Here is a 17,177-nt window from a genome sequence, read left to right on the forward strand (position 1 = left end):
TGAGGATGCAAAAAGACAGCCCGCAGGATAGGAGGAAATACCTGCAAGTTCTATATCTGATAGGAACTTGTACCCAGAATAACCATTTGGATGCAACTTCTCTGAAACAAGTTTCCTTAGAGTTGTCTAAGTCCATGGTTTCCCTACACAATATTCCCTCTGTATTGTTAAAAAGCCTTGCAGGAAGCTTTTAAAAAGAGGTTTCAGCTGTTCTCCCAGGACTTTATTTCAAGTTACTGCCACTAATTCTACCAGTGTTGAAGGTAGCCCTTCCCTGGACACCTGGACAGGGGAACTTGTTTCAGGTACACTTTAACCAAGATACTTGTTTACATCTGCTTTTGAAATGTGTGCCCAGGAATGATTCAGAGTCAAAGTAAGAGCAGAAGAAATCTTTCATAAGGTATAAAATAAAAATCAGAAATTTAAAAAAAAGGAAGTGTTAGATTGGGTTATTGTTACAAGGAGCATGTCTTACTTTCCTAATTGAGACGATCTTTCCAATCTTTCTAAACAATTGTTTAACTTCGGTAAGGCCTTTCCATAATATTCTACCAGTGCATTCTCTCAAAATTTGTAAGTCCAGATAATTATCTGACAATTTAAATTTTCCTGACAATAGAGAAAGATAGAATTCCAATAGTTTCTAGAGTTAGCACAATTCTTATAGAACATAATAAAACATACGAATCTGAAGCCCAATTTTACCTATAGATATAGGCGCAAAGCTACTACCAAGGCTTCATTCCACAGCCTTCTAAAGGCAGGAACAGATGTCTTTCAAAAGTAAGTGCTTGAAAATGTCATTACTTCCAAAAGATCCTGCCTTTAGAATTTGTTGTCATTTGGCCATCCAACGGCATTTTCACAGAGGACCTGGAGTAGCGGGACTCAGCCCCAGACCACAGCGGCATCCCTGGGAAAGTCCAGGCCAACCTGCACCCACCCTCGAACCCCTCCACGGGGTGCACATGTTCAGATAAGTTGCCAGATGTACGTATTCTCGGCCGGTGGGAACCAGGGGCCCTGCTCTGCCTCACACACATCCTGTCCTCACGCCCACCAATCAGGGCTTGAATTGGAGCCCCAGGGAAAGCTGACTCTGCCCATCCCTCCAGCCCCAGCAGGAGAGACAAACCAAAGCAAGACTTGCTGCATGGACCCAGGTGTCTGTCTGGCAGGCCTGGCAGGGCAGAATAGGAGGGCAGAGGGGTCAAGGTGGCTCGATCTCTCTCCTGGAAATGGGTCCTGCCCCCCTGGCAGCCACTAGAAAGGAAACACAAGAGCACAAGTAACTCTGCAGAGCCTGCTGCCCACTAGCACATGAGGCACAAAACGGGCCCGAAACCCCTGCCAGGTCAATGCCCCTTCATACCCAGGAGAGTTAAGTCAGACATCAGTAATGGGGCTGCATTTCTAAACCAAGAGCAATCGAGGGCCTGCCACATTGCTAAAAAACTGGAAGGGAAAGTGGGTTAGAATGCAGGGTGTGGAACGAAGCCTTGGTTTTATATAAGTAACAGTTCAAAAGGTGATTTTTGTTCTTTTCTTCATATTTTGTATTCAACGATGCATTACCATATAAATGTATAAAATTACAACCTAGAAATTAAGATCTTCCCTATGTCACAACTAGAAGACAAAATGAAACTGCAGACATCCTGTAAAAATCTCTGCAAAGTCCCCAGAAACAACCTAACAGAAAGGTGAATGTAAATAGTTTGGAGCTCTTATTTTAAATGAGAATGTCCACACACATTAGCACAGATTTAAACAAACACAGTTAAAATACTAATTTTTTTTTTAGAATTTGACAAAATGACTCTAAACAGTAATTATCCCTTAATTTTCTACAGTAAAAATATACCCTTTTTTGGTAGTAATCAGAGATGAACTTTTTTGAAATTTGTCAACTCTTTTCCTTTCTCTTTTCCTCCCCCATTGAATTTGCCAGTTGATTTCCCAAAGTGGAGTGAAATTCAGATACTGAATTTCCCTTCTCTGGCCCATGAGGCTGGCTGCTGATGACTCAGTACCACTGGGGTTGCTCAGACAGACCTGCTCGGAGGCTGAGAGTTGCACCAGGAGATGGAGCAAGACGGTCGGCACATCATTGATGTCGCCTTACATAAATCCTACCCCAAACAAACCCATGTAAATATGACCTTCTTGTCCAACCAAGGTAAAGGAGAGGACAGTTCCCCACCCTATGTTCTGACCTCTGGGTTGGTGGAGCTAAACTGGATGACATGTTTTACTGACATTGGTGCAGGTGTCAGCAGCCAGTGTTGGCAGAGCCCAGGCTAGAGGAAGTGAGTGTCTGGATGGAGTTCTAAGGGGTAACCGCCTCAGGGATCAGCCTTTGAACTGATAGCCAACAGCAGCTAATAATAAACCTATATCTTGGGCTGGAGGAAAAGGAAGGTGGCATTGGTTGGCTGGTCACCCTCCTTCTCAAGGATGCATTATAAAAGGCTGCCTCTCCACAGGAGCATCTCCACACATTGAAAGATCCCCTGAAGGAGCCATGACTGCCCTGGGCATCACGGTGGCCCTGCTGGTGTGGTTGGTCACCCTGCTGCTCATCTCCATCTGGAAGCACATCCACAGTAGCTGGAAACTTCCCCCTGGCCCTTTCCCACTGCCCATCGTTGGGAACATTTTCCAGTTGGACCTTAAGAATATTCCCAAATCCTTCACCATGGTAAGAGAAATATTGTTTCTGTGGGGTAGGAGAATTCCAGAATTAGATGTAAAATGTGTCCATTCAACTCGGGCAATTTGCTATTCAATAAGATCTTATTATGAATTAACTAAATTAGCAGTAGCATCCAAGTGTGATATTCAAAATATTTAGCTAGTGGTACAGCTTGGGCATGGAGCGTTGGCCATGGCTGGCCTGGAGGCCCCTCTTGAGCAAAGTGTTAACTGCCTTGTCATTGGGAGGCATGGGCAGGCCAGTGTGGCTGCTGCCGTTTGCCACTGAGATGCAAGGAGAGACACGCATGGACTCCAGGAGCACACTGGCTGGGTCCAACCTAGAGCTTTCTGTAGGTGCCAACGAACAGGATGAAAAGTGAAGTGTTGACCAGCCCACCTGGTACCTCACAGTAGACTGTTGTGAACCGTGAATGAGCTAACAAATGCAAAAGCTACATGTTTGGTAAATCTGTTAAATGAGATGATAGAAGAATGCCCTGGAGCACAGAGTTGCTTGGAAGGTGTTGACCAGCTTCATGCAAAGCAGAGGAAGATGGGCTCATAGACCTCTGGCTGTCTCGCTCCAGGGCCTCCTGCAGCATCCTGGGGTCCAGGACCTTGACTGGGGAGAACAGACAGTGGGGATGGTGGGCTGGATGTGGGCAAAGGGGCCTCAGCAGGGCCAGGAGGAGTCGGCTGCCCAATTATTTGTATCAGGGTGGGAGGGGAGCTTGATGCACCCAAGCGCATGGGATCATGTGCAGAGGGCATAGCAATGTGCTCCCTACGGAATCCTCAGTGGGGAGGGTCTTCCCTAGGTCCCTCTTGGTTCTCCTGGTCAACAGTAGTGACTTTGGGGGTCAGTTTAAAGGGCATGTTTCCTCCCCAAGTCCTAGTGGCTCACTCCTTGGCCTGCTGGTCTCCACAGCTGGCAGAGCGTTACGGGCCGGTGTTCACTGTGTACCTGGGTTCGCGGCGCATTGTGGTCCTGCACGGCTACAAGGCCGTGAAGGAGGTCTTGCTCCACTACAAGAATGAGTTCTCTGGCAGAGGGGAAATCCCCACGTTCCAAGTGCACAAGGACAAAGGTGGGTCCTACTTTTGAGGGAGGGTGTGGGGGGCAGGAACTGAAATAACAGCAACAACATACTGAAGACAGAAAGGTGAAGCCATTCTCAGACAACCTAGGGGGTGGATGGGGTGTTCACTGAGTGCATCACTGCTCTGCACATTTTGATCAAAGCTACTGTATGAGATCCACTCAAAGTGCACAAGACCTGGAGCAGCCAGCCTCTGCCCAGCAGGACAGACCTGTTCATAGAGCCTAGGAAAGAGGAGCCTCTTTACAGAGTGGGGGGCCTAGGACAGGGGAGCCCTCCTGACAGAGGGGATGCCTAAGACAGAGGAGCCCTCCTGACAGAGGGGATGCCTAGGACAGGGGAGCCCTCCTGACAGAGGGGATGCCTAGGACAGAGGAGCCCTCCTGACAGAGGGGATGCCTAAGACAGAGGAGCCCTCCTGACAGAGGGGATGCCTAGGACAGGGGAGCCCTTCTGACAGAGGGGATGCCTAGGACAGGGGAGCCCTCCTGACAGAGGGGATGCCTAGGACAGAGGAGCCCTCCTGACAGAGGGGATGCCTAGGACAGGGGAGCCCTTCTGACGGAGGGGATGCCTAGGACAGGGGAGCCCTCCTGACAGAGGGGATGCCTAGGACAGGGGAGCCCTCCTGACAGAGGGGATGCCTAGGACAGAGGAGTCCTCCTGACAGAGGGGGAGCCTAGGACAGGGGAGCCCTTCTGACGGAGGTGGGGGGGGGGCCTCTGCTCTGCAGACTTTCCTGCCTCCCAGGCCCTCTGTCTCTTGGGGGAGCTCTTCCACTCACAGCTTCAACTGCTCCTGGGTATTGAGGCTCCATCCACTGAGGTCTGCTCACTGGGGGCAGGGGGGGGCACCCTTTTCTCCACTGAAGGGGCCTCTGATGTCCCACCTGGGACTGTTCTTAGACCAGGAAGGAAAGGGGTGCTGAGATTTCCCTGTGACCTTTTTTCCCCAGTTCATCTCTCTTTCCTCTCCCACTACCTCCATGTCTCCAGAACTCCGAGTTTTCCTCCTGCAGTAGGAAGAGGCTTTGGTGGTCTAACTGATCTTTTTCTGAGTGTTTCCCAGGCTCTTGGCTTCAGACCCCATGTTCCGTGTCTCCTGGGATCTCCTAGAACCCGGGGTGGGCGCCCCTCCTCTAGCTCTCAGCCCTGAAAGCTCCCTGTACCACCTGCCATCCTCCAACCTCACCTGCTTGTCCTTTACCCTCTGCTCACTGGTGTTTAAATGAGATTCCAAAGCAGATTAGAATGAAACTGTGTCCCACCTACCCTACAAAACTTGGAAGCCCCTAGCTCTTCCTGACTCAATTTTGGTGGTGAGCTTCTAGAGAACTTTTATCCATTTTATGTAGAACTTCCAAATGCTGCAGTTGAATATGGCATTTTTGCTTCATTTTTCCAGTCTACATTTCCAAGGTTGTCTCCTGTTGTAGTCGGTGGCATTTGATTGTCCCTTGTAGACATCGCAGCTTTGTTTTGCTTCTTTGGGGCTGCCCAAAGCAAAAATAACCACCACAACCTCCTCATTAAAACTCAAGAGGAGATGTACTGGAGGAGAGCCCCAGGAGGTTAGGAGTTCTGGGGTCAAAGGGCTCCTTCCTCACTCAGGGGAGCCCTTAACTGCCAGCCCTGGTCCAAGTCATGGGCCCCTTGAAGCAGCCAGGCAGGGAGGGCCAGCCTCTCCATCCTGCAGGTGGGGCACAAGGGGCTTGGCTGCCTCCTGCCTGGGGACTCCAAAGTCCTGTCTTTGTTTGTCCACCATGGCCAAGGGGTGACCCTGAACATCAGCTAGGCCCTGGATGAGAGCTGCATCTGGTCTCCAGGAGTGATGAGTGAATATCCCTTATTCCTGTAGCGTATGCAGCGCCTGCATGTTAATGTGCCAAGAGGGCCGCACCCACCGTTTCAGGGTTAGTCTTCCTTCCCAAAGCTCTCATAGAGGAGCCATCATTGCCTCTGTTTGGATTCAAAAGGAGGGTGGCTGCTCTGGAATCTGTCTCCTTCTCTCTCCAAATCTGTCTCTTTGTCCCTGTCTCTCTGTCTCTGTCTCTATCTCTGTGTCTCCATCTCTTTCTCTTTGACTCTCTCTCTATATATATATATCTATCTACCTCTCCTCACATTTTTCTTTTTTTTTCTTTTTTTGTCTTTTTGCCATTTCTTACAGCATATGGAGTTTCCCAGGCTAGGGGTCTAATCAGCGCTGTAGCCACCAGCCTATGCCAGAGCCACAGCAAGGTGGGATCTGAGCCACACCTGCAACCTACACCACAGCTCATGGCAACGCCGGATCCTTTAACCCACTGAGCAAGGCCAGGGACTGAACCCGCAACCTCATGGTCCTTAGTCGGATTGGTTAACCACTGCGACATGACAGGAACTCCTCTCCTCACATTTTTCTGTCTTTCTTTCTATGTAATTATTCCCAGTACATTTTAAAATTACCTGCTTCTGTGCCCCTCCCTCTTCAACTACTTCTTCCCCTCATCGCAAGCTCTTTGGGGTGGTCTTGCAGCACTGTCTCCTTCCTGCTTTCCTGCACAGCTTCTCTGGCCCTCAGGGCTAGGGGCACAGCTGCAGCTATGATTTTGGCCTCCTCAGCACACACTCCCTCACATGCTGTGTCCCAGGTCAGGACGGGATAAGCTGCCTGAGTCCTGCCCAGGTTAATCTCATAGCCACTCACGAGACTGGATAGTCTTCTTGGGCAGCTGGGCTGCATATGCAGTGTCCACTCACACGTTGTCATGTCCCCCAGGAATTGGCACAAGGACACCTGAACACAGCACCCAAAACTCAGTCCCTCCTGAGCCTTTAACTTGGTGGATGACACCTGTAAATGGGCCTCTTCAGTGCCCCCACACCGCTCAGTGGTCGTCCTGTCCATCCACTGGCTCCTCTCAATGGTAACCTCCTTGGGTCACATTCCTCCCCTCCCATTGTCTCTCAGGCTTCCCCTGCAGGCTGTCTAGCTGTCCTTTTGAGGGATACCTCCTGTGGGGGCCCCCATCATGCTCAGCTCTCACGCATGGCCCATCTTCCCGGGCCTTGGCCTTCCTCAGACTTTCATGTAGTCAGGGGCCCAATGACCTTAGAAAGGATTTGCTGTGAAGCTAAAAAGTGCAAGTTGAGGTGTCTATAGTGTGAGGGTCAAAAATCATTAAAAACTTATGGCTTTAAGGAAATAAGTCAATAGGCAGGGGTGGGGGAGTTTCTTGGTGGTGGTCACCTGGGGAAAATGTGTGGCAGAGTGGAGAAAGGCAGGAGGTTGGTGGATGAAGAGCTCACAGGAGCAGCAGAGAAAACCAGCCACCCCTAGAGGCTTCTCCCCAGAGGGGGTCTCTTTCTGGGCTGATCAATCCTTCCCTGCAGAGCAGAGCACAAAGCACCTCCACTTCTGCTCCCTTTCCCCCAAGAGGAGCCTTTGGAGTAACAGCTCTGCGGCTCTCTCTTCCTCAGGGGTCATTTTCAATAATGGACCAACCTGGCGGGACACTCGGCGGTTCTCCCTCACCACCCTCCGTGACTTCGGGATGGGGAAACAGGGCAATGAGCAGCGGATCCAGAGGGAGGCCCACTTCCTGCTGGAGGCACTCAGGAAGACCCATGGTGCGTATGTCCTGGCCTGGATCCTGCCCCTGATGACTAGGGCATCTTCCCTGTCACTCACAGACACCATTCCACCAATTGTTCTCCTCTGGTCCAGGGAGCAGGCAACGCCGTCAAGGGAGTAGTTGGTGCATCCTGAGTAACTGAACAGGAAAGAGGACCTGGGTGGTCTACCACGTCCCAGGAATTATCACAGCTCTAGGGGTGTCTCCTCACAGGCACTGGAGACATCCCTCCCGCCACACCCGCAAGCCAAACGCCCTGACAGCTCCCCTGTTTTCCAGGCCAGCCCTTTGATCCCACCTTCCTCATCGGCTGCGCACCCTGCAATGTCATCTCCGACATCCTCTTCCGCCAGCACTTTGACTACAATGACAAGACCTGTCTGAGGTTAATGAGCATGTTCAATGAGAACTTCTACCTGCTCAGTACTGGCTGGATCCAGGTGAAGCACTTTCCTCCCTCTTGCCTGGCCTGTGCCTATCATCGGTTGATGGTTCACAGCAGGAGAAGGATGAGAAGGGGCATTGGGGTATATGGACAGATAGGCATACCCACCTAGGTGGCCTGCATGTCCCTTCTGGAGAATTCCATGGGCCCCACCCTTCCCCCTTGCTAACCTCGAACACTTAGCATTTCACTCTTTAGAATCAGTCCCCCCCAATTCTGTCCCCAGGTGTTTTGTTCACCATTATAACGAATTTAGTGAGTGTAGGTGATCCACGTAACTTCCTGGAAACAAACCAACAGCACTGTAGCAAATAATGTTTTGAAACTGAACCTTTGTGCCCTATCACCGAACCTTCTAAAATCCTAACTGCATGGACTTTCTCACTAAATTCTGAAAATGTCCTTGTAATGTGCACTTAAAGTACTCATGGTTCCATTACAGCCTTTGTCTGGCAATGTCACAGCCTCGTCAGCATGAATTTGTAATGTCTTGAGCTGTGTTATGAATGTGAAGCCTTCCCTTATCCCCCTATAACTTGATCCATTTCTAATTATGTAGCTCTTTGCCAGGAGTGCTCCTACCCAGTCATTCTTGCATATAATGCAAGTTCCAGCTGTAGCTCTAGCCTGACATTAAAAAAAAAAAAAAAGGCAGTTACCATTAAACTCTCTCCCTGGTGCTTATACTCTTAATTGCCACCTCTTAAACAGCATCAAATCAAAATCTCCACTTTTTGGCTGGATCCTTTTTTTCAGGAGGATGTATGTAATAAATTTTTATTTAGTAAACCAGTCCTATGCATGGTTTCATCACTACCCCAACCACCAATGCCTAGCTCTAGAAAAACAGGCAGTTGGTACCCTCATGATATCACACAGAGAAGTCACAGGGCAGTACCCGAGGGTCTGTAGGTTGCACACTTTGGTGCCAGATAACTTCTTTCTTTCTAAGACTGAGTGCTCCACACTGCACAATAACTCCCCCTGGGGCTTTAACTTTGTTTTGTTTTCAAAATCAGGTCCAATGAGCTTTCAGAACAGCTAATGTAGCTACAGAGAAACCTGCTTCCTTCAGAGAGCAGTGCTTTTGGTGGGAGGGAAAGCTCTTCATTCTTGAACATTGTCTAAGTGCTTGTTTATTGTATTCTGGGGTGTGGCATACGTACAGAGAAGCCATACACCTCAGGTGGCAGCTTTTAAGAGAGTTTTCTTTTTTCCTCAATACCACGATTCCTTTAACATGTTTCTAGAATTCTCAGGTATAGGCCAAGGTGTCCTACTGGAAAATCTTGGGTTAGACTTCTAGCTGGTGTCAAAAGAAGAGAAGCAGAGCTGGTGCAGCTGACCGTGGAGAAAGCTGGTGTGGTACAGAGATGCCAGCTTGTTTACTTATTCCATGACTGCTTGCCCTAAGCAGAAAGTGCCTTTCAGATTCTATTTTTGGAGATTTATTATGTATGTCTGGTACCAATTTCAATAGCTTAGTGAATATCTAAATAAAATTCTAGATTCTACCTTAAAAAAAAAATCAGTCCCCACCAGACAGCAGACATATTGTCCCTCTGCCTATGTGCTCATATTCCCACCACAGAACTCACACAGCCTTGAAGAATGGTGCCCCAAGATACTTTAAGACAAATTATCCTATATAGTACAATAGTGACAGCCATAAATTTGGGTTTGGAGAAGGTGATCAGTCTAGTACATAAAATGCTGTTGCATCAAAAAAAAAAAAATACATAGTAAGACAATTGTCTCTCCCTCCCCCTCTCTAGCTTTATAATAATTTCTCAGGCTATCTACGCTACCTGCCTGGAAGCCATAGGAAACTAATGAAAAATATATCTGAAATAAAAGATTATGCTTTAGAAAGAGTGAAGGACCACCGGGATTCACTGGAGCCCAGCTGTCCTCGAGATTTCACTGACACCCTGCTGATGGAAATGGAGAAGGTACCCTCCCAGCTTGAGGCTTCCAGACCTGGTGGAGCCAAGTTCTGGGTTCTTCACAGATGGGCTTGCAGTGGGGTGGGGAGAGGGATGCACTTTTCAGATTTATATTATGGCCTGCACTTGTGGTGTCCACACCGCCCTACTTGTATGCATTCTGATGCTCTTAGATTTGCACAGACACACTGGCTTCAGCATGACACCACACATATCAACTCATAGCCAGGTTGCCTGGCCCACCCTCCACACCACTGTACTGTCCAGTGTGCTGGCCAAAAAATGCTCTTTCTTGGGGGAGCTGTCAGGGGCTGTGGGACGGGGTGAGTGGGACTCTCATGTTGGCTCCCTCCAGCCCATGCTTCTTAGCCTCTTCTGATGGACTGACTGATGACTATGTCTCATCTGGGGAGAGGCCCTCAGTGTTCCTGGTCAGCACATAACTCCCCAGTTGTGCACAACTTCAAGAAGGTCCAGGTCTTCTGAGTACCACTTCCCTGGAAGCCCCTCCAGGTTCCCCATCCAGATCAGTCAAGCTTCTTCTCTTTCCTTGGCATCATGTGTGGCTCCAGAACCACACATGAGGTCCACACATGGCTTTCTGTAACTTCCCTGGGTTGTGCTGGAGGGTCCCTTCCCCCTCCCCCGTGTCTTGCTTCCCAGTGGCTTCCCTGCCTCCTGGGACCCAAAGGCTCTGGCACCCCAGCAGAGGCCCCACAGCTCAGCCCTGGGCTGATGGAGGTCATGGCACAGGGCCAGGGAGTACCTTTTCCCCTGGAATGGGCCTCCATGGTGTAGAAGAGGCACAGGCAACACAGCCTAGCCAAAGGCACTGTCCTGACCACAGCCCCTTTCCTGGGAGCCTCGGCTCCCTAACTGTGCAGTAGAGATGATTGTGTCTGTGTAGGGGCACTCCCTGTGGAGTTGGCAGGGCTGCGAGGTGGTCTTCTGCTGAGGGATACAGGGTCTCTTTCTCACCCGTCTGAAGATATCCCCGTATTGAGGCCCTGTCACCACCATCTGCAGGAAAAATACAGTGCAGAACCTATATACACCTTGGACAACATTGCCGTGACCGTGGCCGACATGTTCTTTGCGGGGACAGAGACCACCAGCACCACCCTGAGATACGGGCTCCTAATTCTCATGAAATACCCAGAGGTTGAAGGTAAGACAAGTGACGGCAAGGGCCTAGGTCATGTGGCCATCACACCTGAAGGCCAGCCTGGAGCATTTAGTAGGCTTCACCTTTCCATCTGCAAAACAAGGGCTGGCACTGCTTGTTAACCTTTGAAGGAGTGACACTGCGATCGCTGAAGGAATGTTTTGGGGGGAAGTGTCCTTGTACATGATAGGCACCCTGCCCCCAGCCCTCCCACACCCACTGACACCCCAGATTGTGGAGAGAAAAGCTCAGCATGAGTGGAAAAGCACAAAGCCATCTGCATCTGCTCAATGACATGGACCATTTATGACAGGGGAAAAATGTCCGTATTGCTCCTGAGTAAGACCTGGCCTTCCATGCAGGTCAGGGAGAAGGAGAGACCAGAGGTGAGGCCTCCTGGCATGTGTCACTTGACCGGAAGAGTGGGAATCAGAGGTGAACCCCAGGAATATCATTGCAGGGCACCCTGCTGCCCTGGACCCGGCCCTCCCTCTTCAGACCCCTCCCCAGCACCTGGGCCAGGTGGGATTCACAGTGCCCTGGAGGAGGATCAGGCTTTGGGGGCAGCAATTTCAAAGTGTCAGGCACTAGAAACACCCACATGGGCCTAGTGGAGGCAATGTGAGTGTCACCAATGTGCCAACAGTCCGATCCATGCCAACCTCCTGGGAAAGATGAGGGAAAGGAGCTGTTGCTTGGGGCCAGAGTGACATCCCCATGTCCAGGCCTGGAGCCCCTGCCTTCCACTGGGCTGGGCCCAGAGCTAGGGATCCTCGCTCCAAGGAACTCCTCACTACCTGAGCCATGCTTGCTGCTGCTGTGCACGTTTAGGCTCCTTTGTGTGCCAGACATGGGGATTAGCCCTTTAATACACTGTATTTTGGGGGACTGACATTAAAGAGTATGAAGTAATTTCCCCCAGGTCAGTGAATCCATGACCTGTCTGGGATCAGACCTGGTCCGTCTGACTCCAAAGCATTTGCTTTACCATGTGAGAGAAAGGTGAAGGCAAAGGGGCAGAAAGTCCCCTAAGCGAAGTCCCCAAGGGTTTGTGGAGTTCTACAGGAGCTTCTGAGCTAGGGAAGCCACAGATTCAGAAGTCACTTCACATGATTAATTATGAAGTATTTCCAGTGTAGAGAAAAATACAGAATATAAATATGACTGACACCCATATATCCATTGCCAAGTTTAACACATATTTTTGGCTTCAGAGGTCTTGAAAAGAAAGCAGGGTGCAGAGCCAACCAAGGCCCCCTGCCTTCCCTACCTCACCCCCAAAACTCGGCAGTATCCATGGACTGCTGTGTAGCCTCTCTCTGCATGACTTCTCACATTTACCATCTACTGAGAATCAGCATACGACACGTATTGCTGTGTGTCTAAAAGCTTTCCTTGGTTACCATACTATATAGAGCTCTGCAGTTCTCTCAACATATTACAAAGGCCTACAGGCAACTTCAAACACAGAGAGGCCAAGCAAATGCCAAAGGCTGCTGTTGCCTCTGCGTGGACAGGGGCTCCAGACTCCTGCCTCCCAGGGCTCCTCAAGAGTGCACCATGCATGTCTATTTCCTCTCTCCAGTCATCTCCATACTCCTTAGAAGCATGTAACAAACTAACCTGGGGTAAGAATTAATACAGACAGAATTAATACAGAGTTTCCCTCCAAGTAGAAATCTCCAAGATCCTTTTTTATTCTCGACTCCTTCATAAAGATAAGAATGGGACTAGCCATGACCAGCTAAGATAACAGAGGCCGTAAAGAACTACATGAATGCAGACAGAGGTTAGCTCTTACTGACAAGTGTGGATGAATTATCCAATAATCTGAAGCTCTGTAAGTATTTACTGGGTGGATGGAAGTTGAACAGCTTTGATTCATGCATTGATTCCCTACATATCTTGGCAGAGAAACTTCATGAAGAAATTGACAGGGTCATTGGTCCAAACAGAATCCCTGCCATCAAGGACAGGCTGGACATGCCCTACCTGGATGCCGTGGTACATGAGATTCAGCGATTCATCGACCTCATTCCCTCCAACCTGCCACATGAAGCAACCCGGGACACAGTATTCAGAGACTACATCATCCCCAAGGTCAGATGTGTGAGCTTGCAGTGCATATCCTGAGTTCCACCCTGCAGGCTCTTCAGCCAGCCTGCCAGCAAACAGGATGGGAACCAAGGACACCTCCTCTTGGCAGATGAGGCTGAATGTTGGGGGCTGGGCCAGCATCCCTACCCTACAGAGTGCTGCTCCCCCAGTAGGCACCATGTGGACCTGGTGACCACAGAAATGGAGGCAGCCTGGGAGTGGGGCTCCTCAGACAGTGCCTGGAGTTGCGGTGTGTTCCAACACTAGAGGCAGACAACAACAGCAGCATCCAGCCCTGGATGAGTAACTGGGGGGAGTCACTCCCCTGAAAAGATGAGCGCACTCATTGCACTTTAATCATGACCCACCAGCTTTCTGTCTGTCCTCAAGGAAACAACTTCCCCAGCGGGACTCATACCATCTTAAATGGTATGTAAAATTCAACTGGGGGAAAGCCCATACTGTGTTAATTAAGACAGCCTCTCTTCCTTTCAGGGCACAGTGGTAATTCCGACACTGGACTCCGTCTTATATGACAGCCAAGAATTCCCTGAGCCGGAGAAGTTTAAGCCAGAGCACTTTCTGAATGAAAACGGAAAGTTCAAGTACAGTGATCATTTCAAGGCATTTTCCGCAGGTAAGAAGAGCTCCTTCCCGTGGGAGCTGTCCCTAGTTCCTGCTCTCTGCCCCATGTGTGATATGGATGTATCACGTGCCTGATTTCTGTCTGCAACATGAGCCAAATGTACTCTTCCCTGGTTAGAGAAGCTAAGTGACATCTCTCTCAGGAAGTCTCTGGGAATGGGCTGAGGGTGAGTTATTCTTTCCTTAGATAGTTCACTTCGTTCAGGGCTAAAACTCTTTATTTAATAGAACTTAGTGAAAATCTTTCAAAAACTTATTATGTAATTCTCCATAAGTTTAAACAAGGGTCCCAAGCAGAAGCTAATGTTTGGTTACCTGGACTCACCGTAGGACCATCTGACCCTCCCAGCCCTTGGCTGCCCTCCCAGGGCCTTCCCTTAGATATGGGTGTGAGGGCAGATCTGTAAGCAAGTCGAAAATGTTCACAGCCAACACAAGAGCACTGGCTTCCACCTGGGGCCCCCTACTTTCCCATAGGGCATCAGGCTTCTCCCACCCTAGCACAGCTTATGCATTGAGTCCGGGTGGCTGAGGCTGTGTGAAGGCTGGTCCCTGAACACACATGCTGTTGACACTCTTACACCAAGGCCCACTCTGGGCTTCCTTTCAACAGGCAGACAGAGGCCACTCTGCTTAGGGTGATGGTTTACACATGGCCTCCTCCCACCCATCTCTCCCCTGCTGTCTCTCCTGAGGTAGCATCTCATCAGTGCTGTTGTCCCCTCCAGGAAAGCGGGTGTGTGTCGGAGAGGGCCTGGCTCGCATGGAACTGTTCCTGTTCATGGCTGCCATCTTGCAGCACTTTAACTTGAAATCTCTTGTTGACCCCAAGGATATCGACCTCAGCCCCATCACGATTGGGTTTGCCAAGATTCCCCCCCATTACAAACTCTGTGTCATTCCCCGCTCACAAGTGTGAGGGAGATGTGCTCGAAAGGCCCTGGTTCCTTGATGCTGACCTGGAGGCCTCCTGTCCCCAGTGTCCCCACAGGGAGCGCAGCCCGGGCTCCATAGGAAATCAAATGGGCCAGTGAAGCTGCTTCCAGCCCACATCCTTCAGATAGAATTTGAAAGCAAAGTCCAAAAAAGATTTTGTACAATCAATTAAAGTAAGTAAAGCTAACCATGTCTTAGTTTGAGTCTGTGTTGGGTTCCTAGAAACCATGATGAGTAGGAACATGTCCCTGGAGGTTAAACTAAACTCTTCTGAAAAAGTAGAGTTTGGTCATCAGAGTCAATGTATCTGATAAAGGGTTCACAAAAAGAGTACAGACACTCTTTTGCTGTTTGGAAATCAAAGAATCCGTTGGAGGACTTGTTAGCCATGTCCGACATGTATCTCCCGCCATCTTTCCCTAGAATGTGAAGCCAGATACCCTTGGGTCCACTAAGAGGGTCATCCTGTGCTATATTTTAAGATTAGAATATGTCTGAACAGTCAACCCAGACATCTGTTATTATCTCTTAATATTAACATGTGGGAGTTCCCGTCGTGGCGCAGTGGTTAACGAATCCGACTAGGAACCATGAGGTTGCAGGTTCGGTCCCTGCCCTTGCTCAGTGGGTTACCGATCCGGCGTTGCCGTGAGCTGTGGTGTAGGTTGCAGACGCGGCTCGGATCCAGCGTTGCTGTGGCTCTGGCGTAGGCCGGTGGCCACAGCTCCGATTCAACCCCTAGCCTGGGAACCTCCATATGCCGCGGGAGCGGCCCAAAGAAATAGCAAAAAGACAAAAAAAAAAAATATTAACGTGTGAAGGGGAAATTCTAAGCACATGGGGACCCTTGTGTCGAATGAGGCAGAAGCCAACAGATGCCCATTGCCCTTGGGGAAAGTGGCACATGAGGCAGGAATCTCCCACCATAGAGAAGAGGGGTAGGGGTGGCCCACTCAAGTGCAAGAACCTGCACAGGACTGAGGCTGGACCAGGTGACAGAGAACGCCCCCTGTCCCTTACCTGGAGTCTAGAAACAAGTCACAAGCAGTAACTATCCACAGTGGGTACCTACCCTCTGCACCTATGTTCCTGCAGAGAGGCACCTCATTTACATGTGTAATGAAAACATTCACCACCTCCCCCTGCAAACTGGTAAATGATGTGAAAAAAGAAAAGAACACTCAGGAGTGTTACGTACACATCTCCTTATTTCCAGTTTAGAAAGCAAGACCATGAGATTCGAAGAGCTGGATGTGCTGCTCAGCATTACAGAGTCACAATGCAAAGAGCCTGTAGACTTCATGAAAGACACTGATAGAAGCTTCCCACCCCCCCGCCCCCACTGGGGATTTCGCCTTTATTGTGAAGACACTCTTTTTTTTTTGTCTTCTCTAGGGCTGCACCCGTGGCATATGGAGGTTCCCAGGCTAGGGGTCTAATTGGAGTTATAGCCACCGGCCTACACCACAGCCACAGCAACGCCAGATCCTTAACCCACCAAGTGAGGCCAGGGATGGAACCCGCAACTTCATGGTTCCTAGTTGGGTTCATTAACCACTGTGCCACGATGGGAACTCCCTTGAACACACTTTTTAATAAGTATTATATAACAAGTGAAGAACAAACACCTTAAAAAAATGCTACGAAAAAAATAACCTCACCAGCAGACATTAATATAACATTAGTAGCCGATAAATAAGGGAGAACAGAGAACTGGCCCCCAGCACCACAGAATGCTCTACCATCAAATTTATAAATGGATCAGATTTGTTTAAAGGAGACGTGCCTCTCGCAGGCCCACAAGATTACACTGCTCTGTGATTCAAGTATGGGCTTTGAAAGCAAGGCATGGGTTTCTCACATGGAAATGTGTCTGAGAGGAAAGGTCATATTGCAAGTCCTCACACATTCTAGGAGAGGGAGTGCCCGGTGCAGTTCAGGGCCGTGGCAGGGGAGGTGGACGAGGCAGTACAGGGGCATTAGATATTTGATTCCTCTGATGCATAGGTTTTGAAATTGTGGGCACAAACAATTCTGAGGAGCTTGATGATTCTTTAATTGAAATAGGATAGGATATAAAAGAAAATACAAGGGCAAACCATAATTAGCAAGGATGAGTTTTGCCTTATGAAAAATTTCTTTCAGTTGTGTTTGATGTACTGTTGTGTACTGGGTTGGAATATAAAATGTATTTCTTACACTTAACGGAATTTCAGGAAAGCCTGAAAAACCACAAGTTACTCTTATTCATCTTGCCTTTGAAAGGATTCACCAAGTTGCCTCTCATTTATAACTTATTATTACACACATCTGTCTACCTGGAGGGAAGGTGCTGGTCTTAATGGGTTTCAGTATGTGCCAGCAGGTGTGTGTGTGTCTTAATAGGCTTTTGTGCATCCTGTACTATAATGGCCCACCTCTCTGTGAACACAGCACTCAGTCCAATGCACCTCAGACCACCTTCCAGTAGAAATTGGGGAGTGGAGTTTCCATGAGCAAACTTTGGCAATGAAGGGGAGAGTAGAGT

At 49.3% G+C, this 17,177-nt stretch overlaps 1 protein-coding gene across 2 annotated transcripts; it reads left to right on the forward strand.

The window, feature by feature from the left end:
- Positions 2,496–14,837, forward strand: CYP2E1 (cytochrome P450, family 2, subfamily E, polypeptide 1). Of its 2 annotated transcripts, XM_005657509.3 has the most exons (10): positions 2,496–2,704; positions 3,629–3,788; positions 6,561–6,708; positions 7,262–7,411; positions 7,696–7,856; positions 9,637–9,813; positions 10,834–10,975; positions 12,885–13,072; positions 13,565–13,706; positions 14,443–14,837. In XM_005657509.3, exons 3-10 carry the CDS (start codon positions 6,642–6,644, stop codon positions 14,631–14,633), a joined length of 1,218 nt encoding a protein of 405 aa, XP_005657566.1. In that variant the 5' UTR covers positions 2,496–2,704; positions 3,629–3,788; positions 6,561–6,641; the 3' UTR covers positions 14,634–14,837.

Source organism: Sus scrofa, chromosome 14, assembly GCF_000003025.6.
Source record: "Sus scrofa isolate TJ Tabasco breed Duroc chromosome 14, Sscrofa11.1, whole genome shotgun sequence".
In the NCBI taxonomy this organism is placed as follows: domain Eukaryota; kingdom Metazoa; phylum Chordata; class Mammalia; order Artiodactyla; family Suidae; genus Sus; species Sus scrofa.

Bases quoted from the DNA above. Each gene is read 5' to 3' on its own strand.
- CYP2E1 (XM_005657509.3), top strand. From the start codon at position 6,642: ATGGGCCTCTTCAGTGCCCCCACACCGCTCAGTGGTCGTCCTGTCCAT. The intron at 7,412-7,695 runs GTGCGTATGTCC...CCTGTTTTCCAG, and splicing joins GGCACTCAGGAAGACCCATG to GCCAGCCCTTTGATCCCACC. The intron at 7,857-9,636 runs GTGAAGCACTTT...CCCCCTCTCTAG, and splicing joins TCAGTACTGGCTGGATCCAG to CTTTATAATAATTTCTCAGG.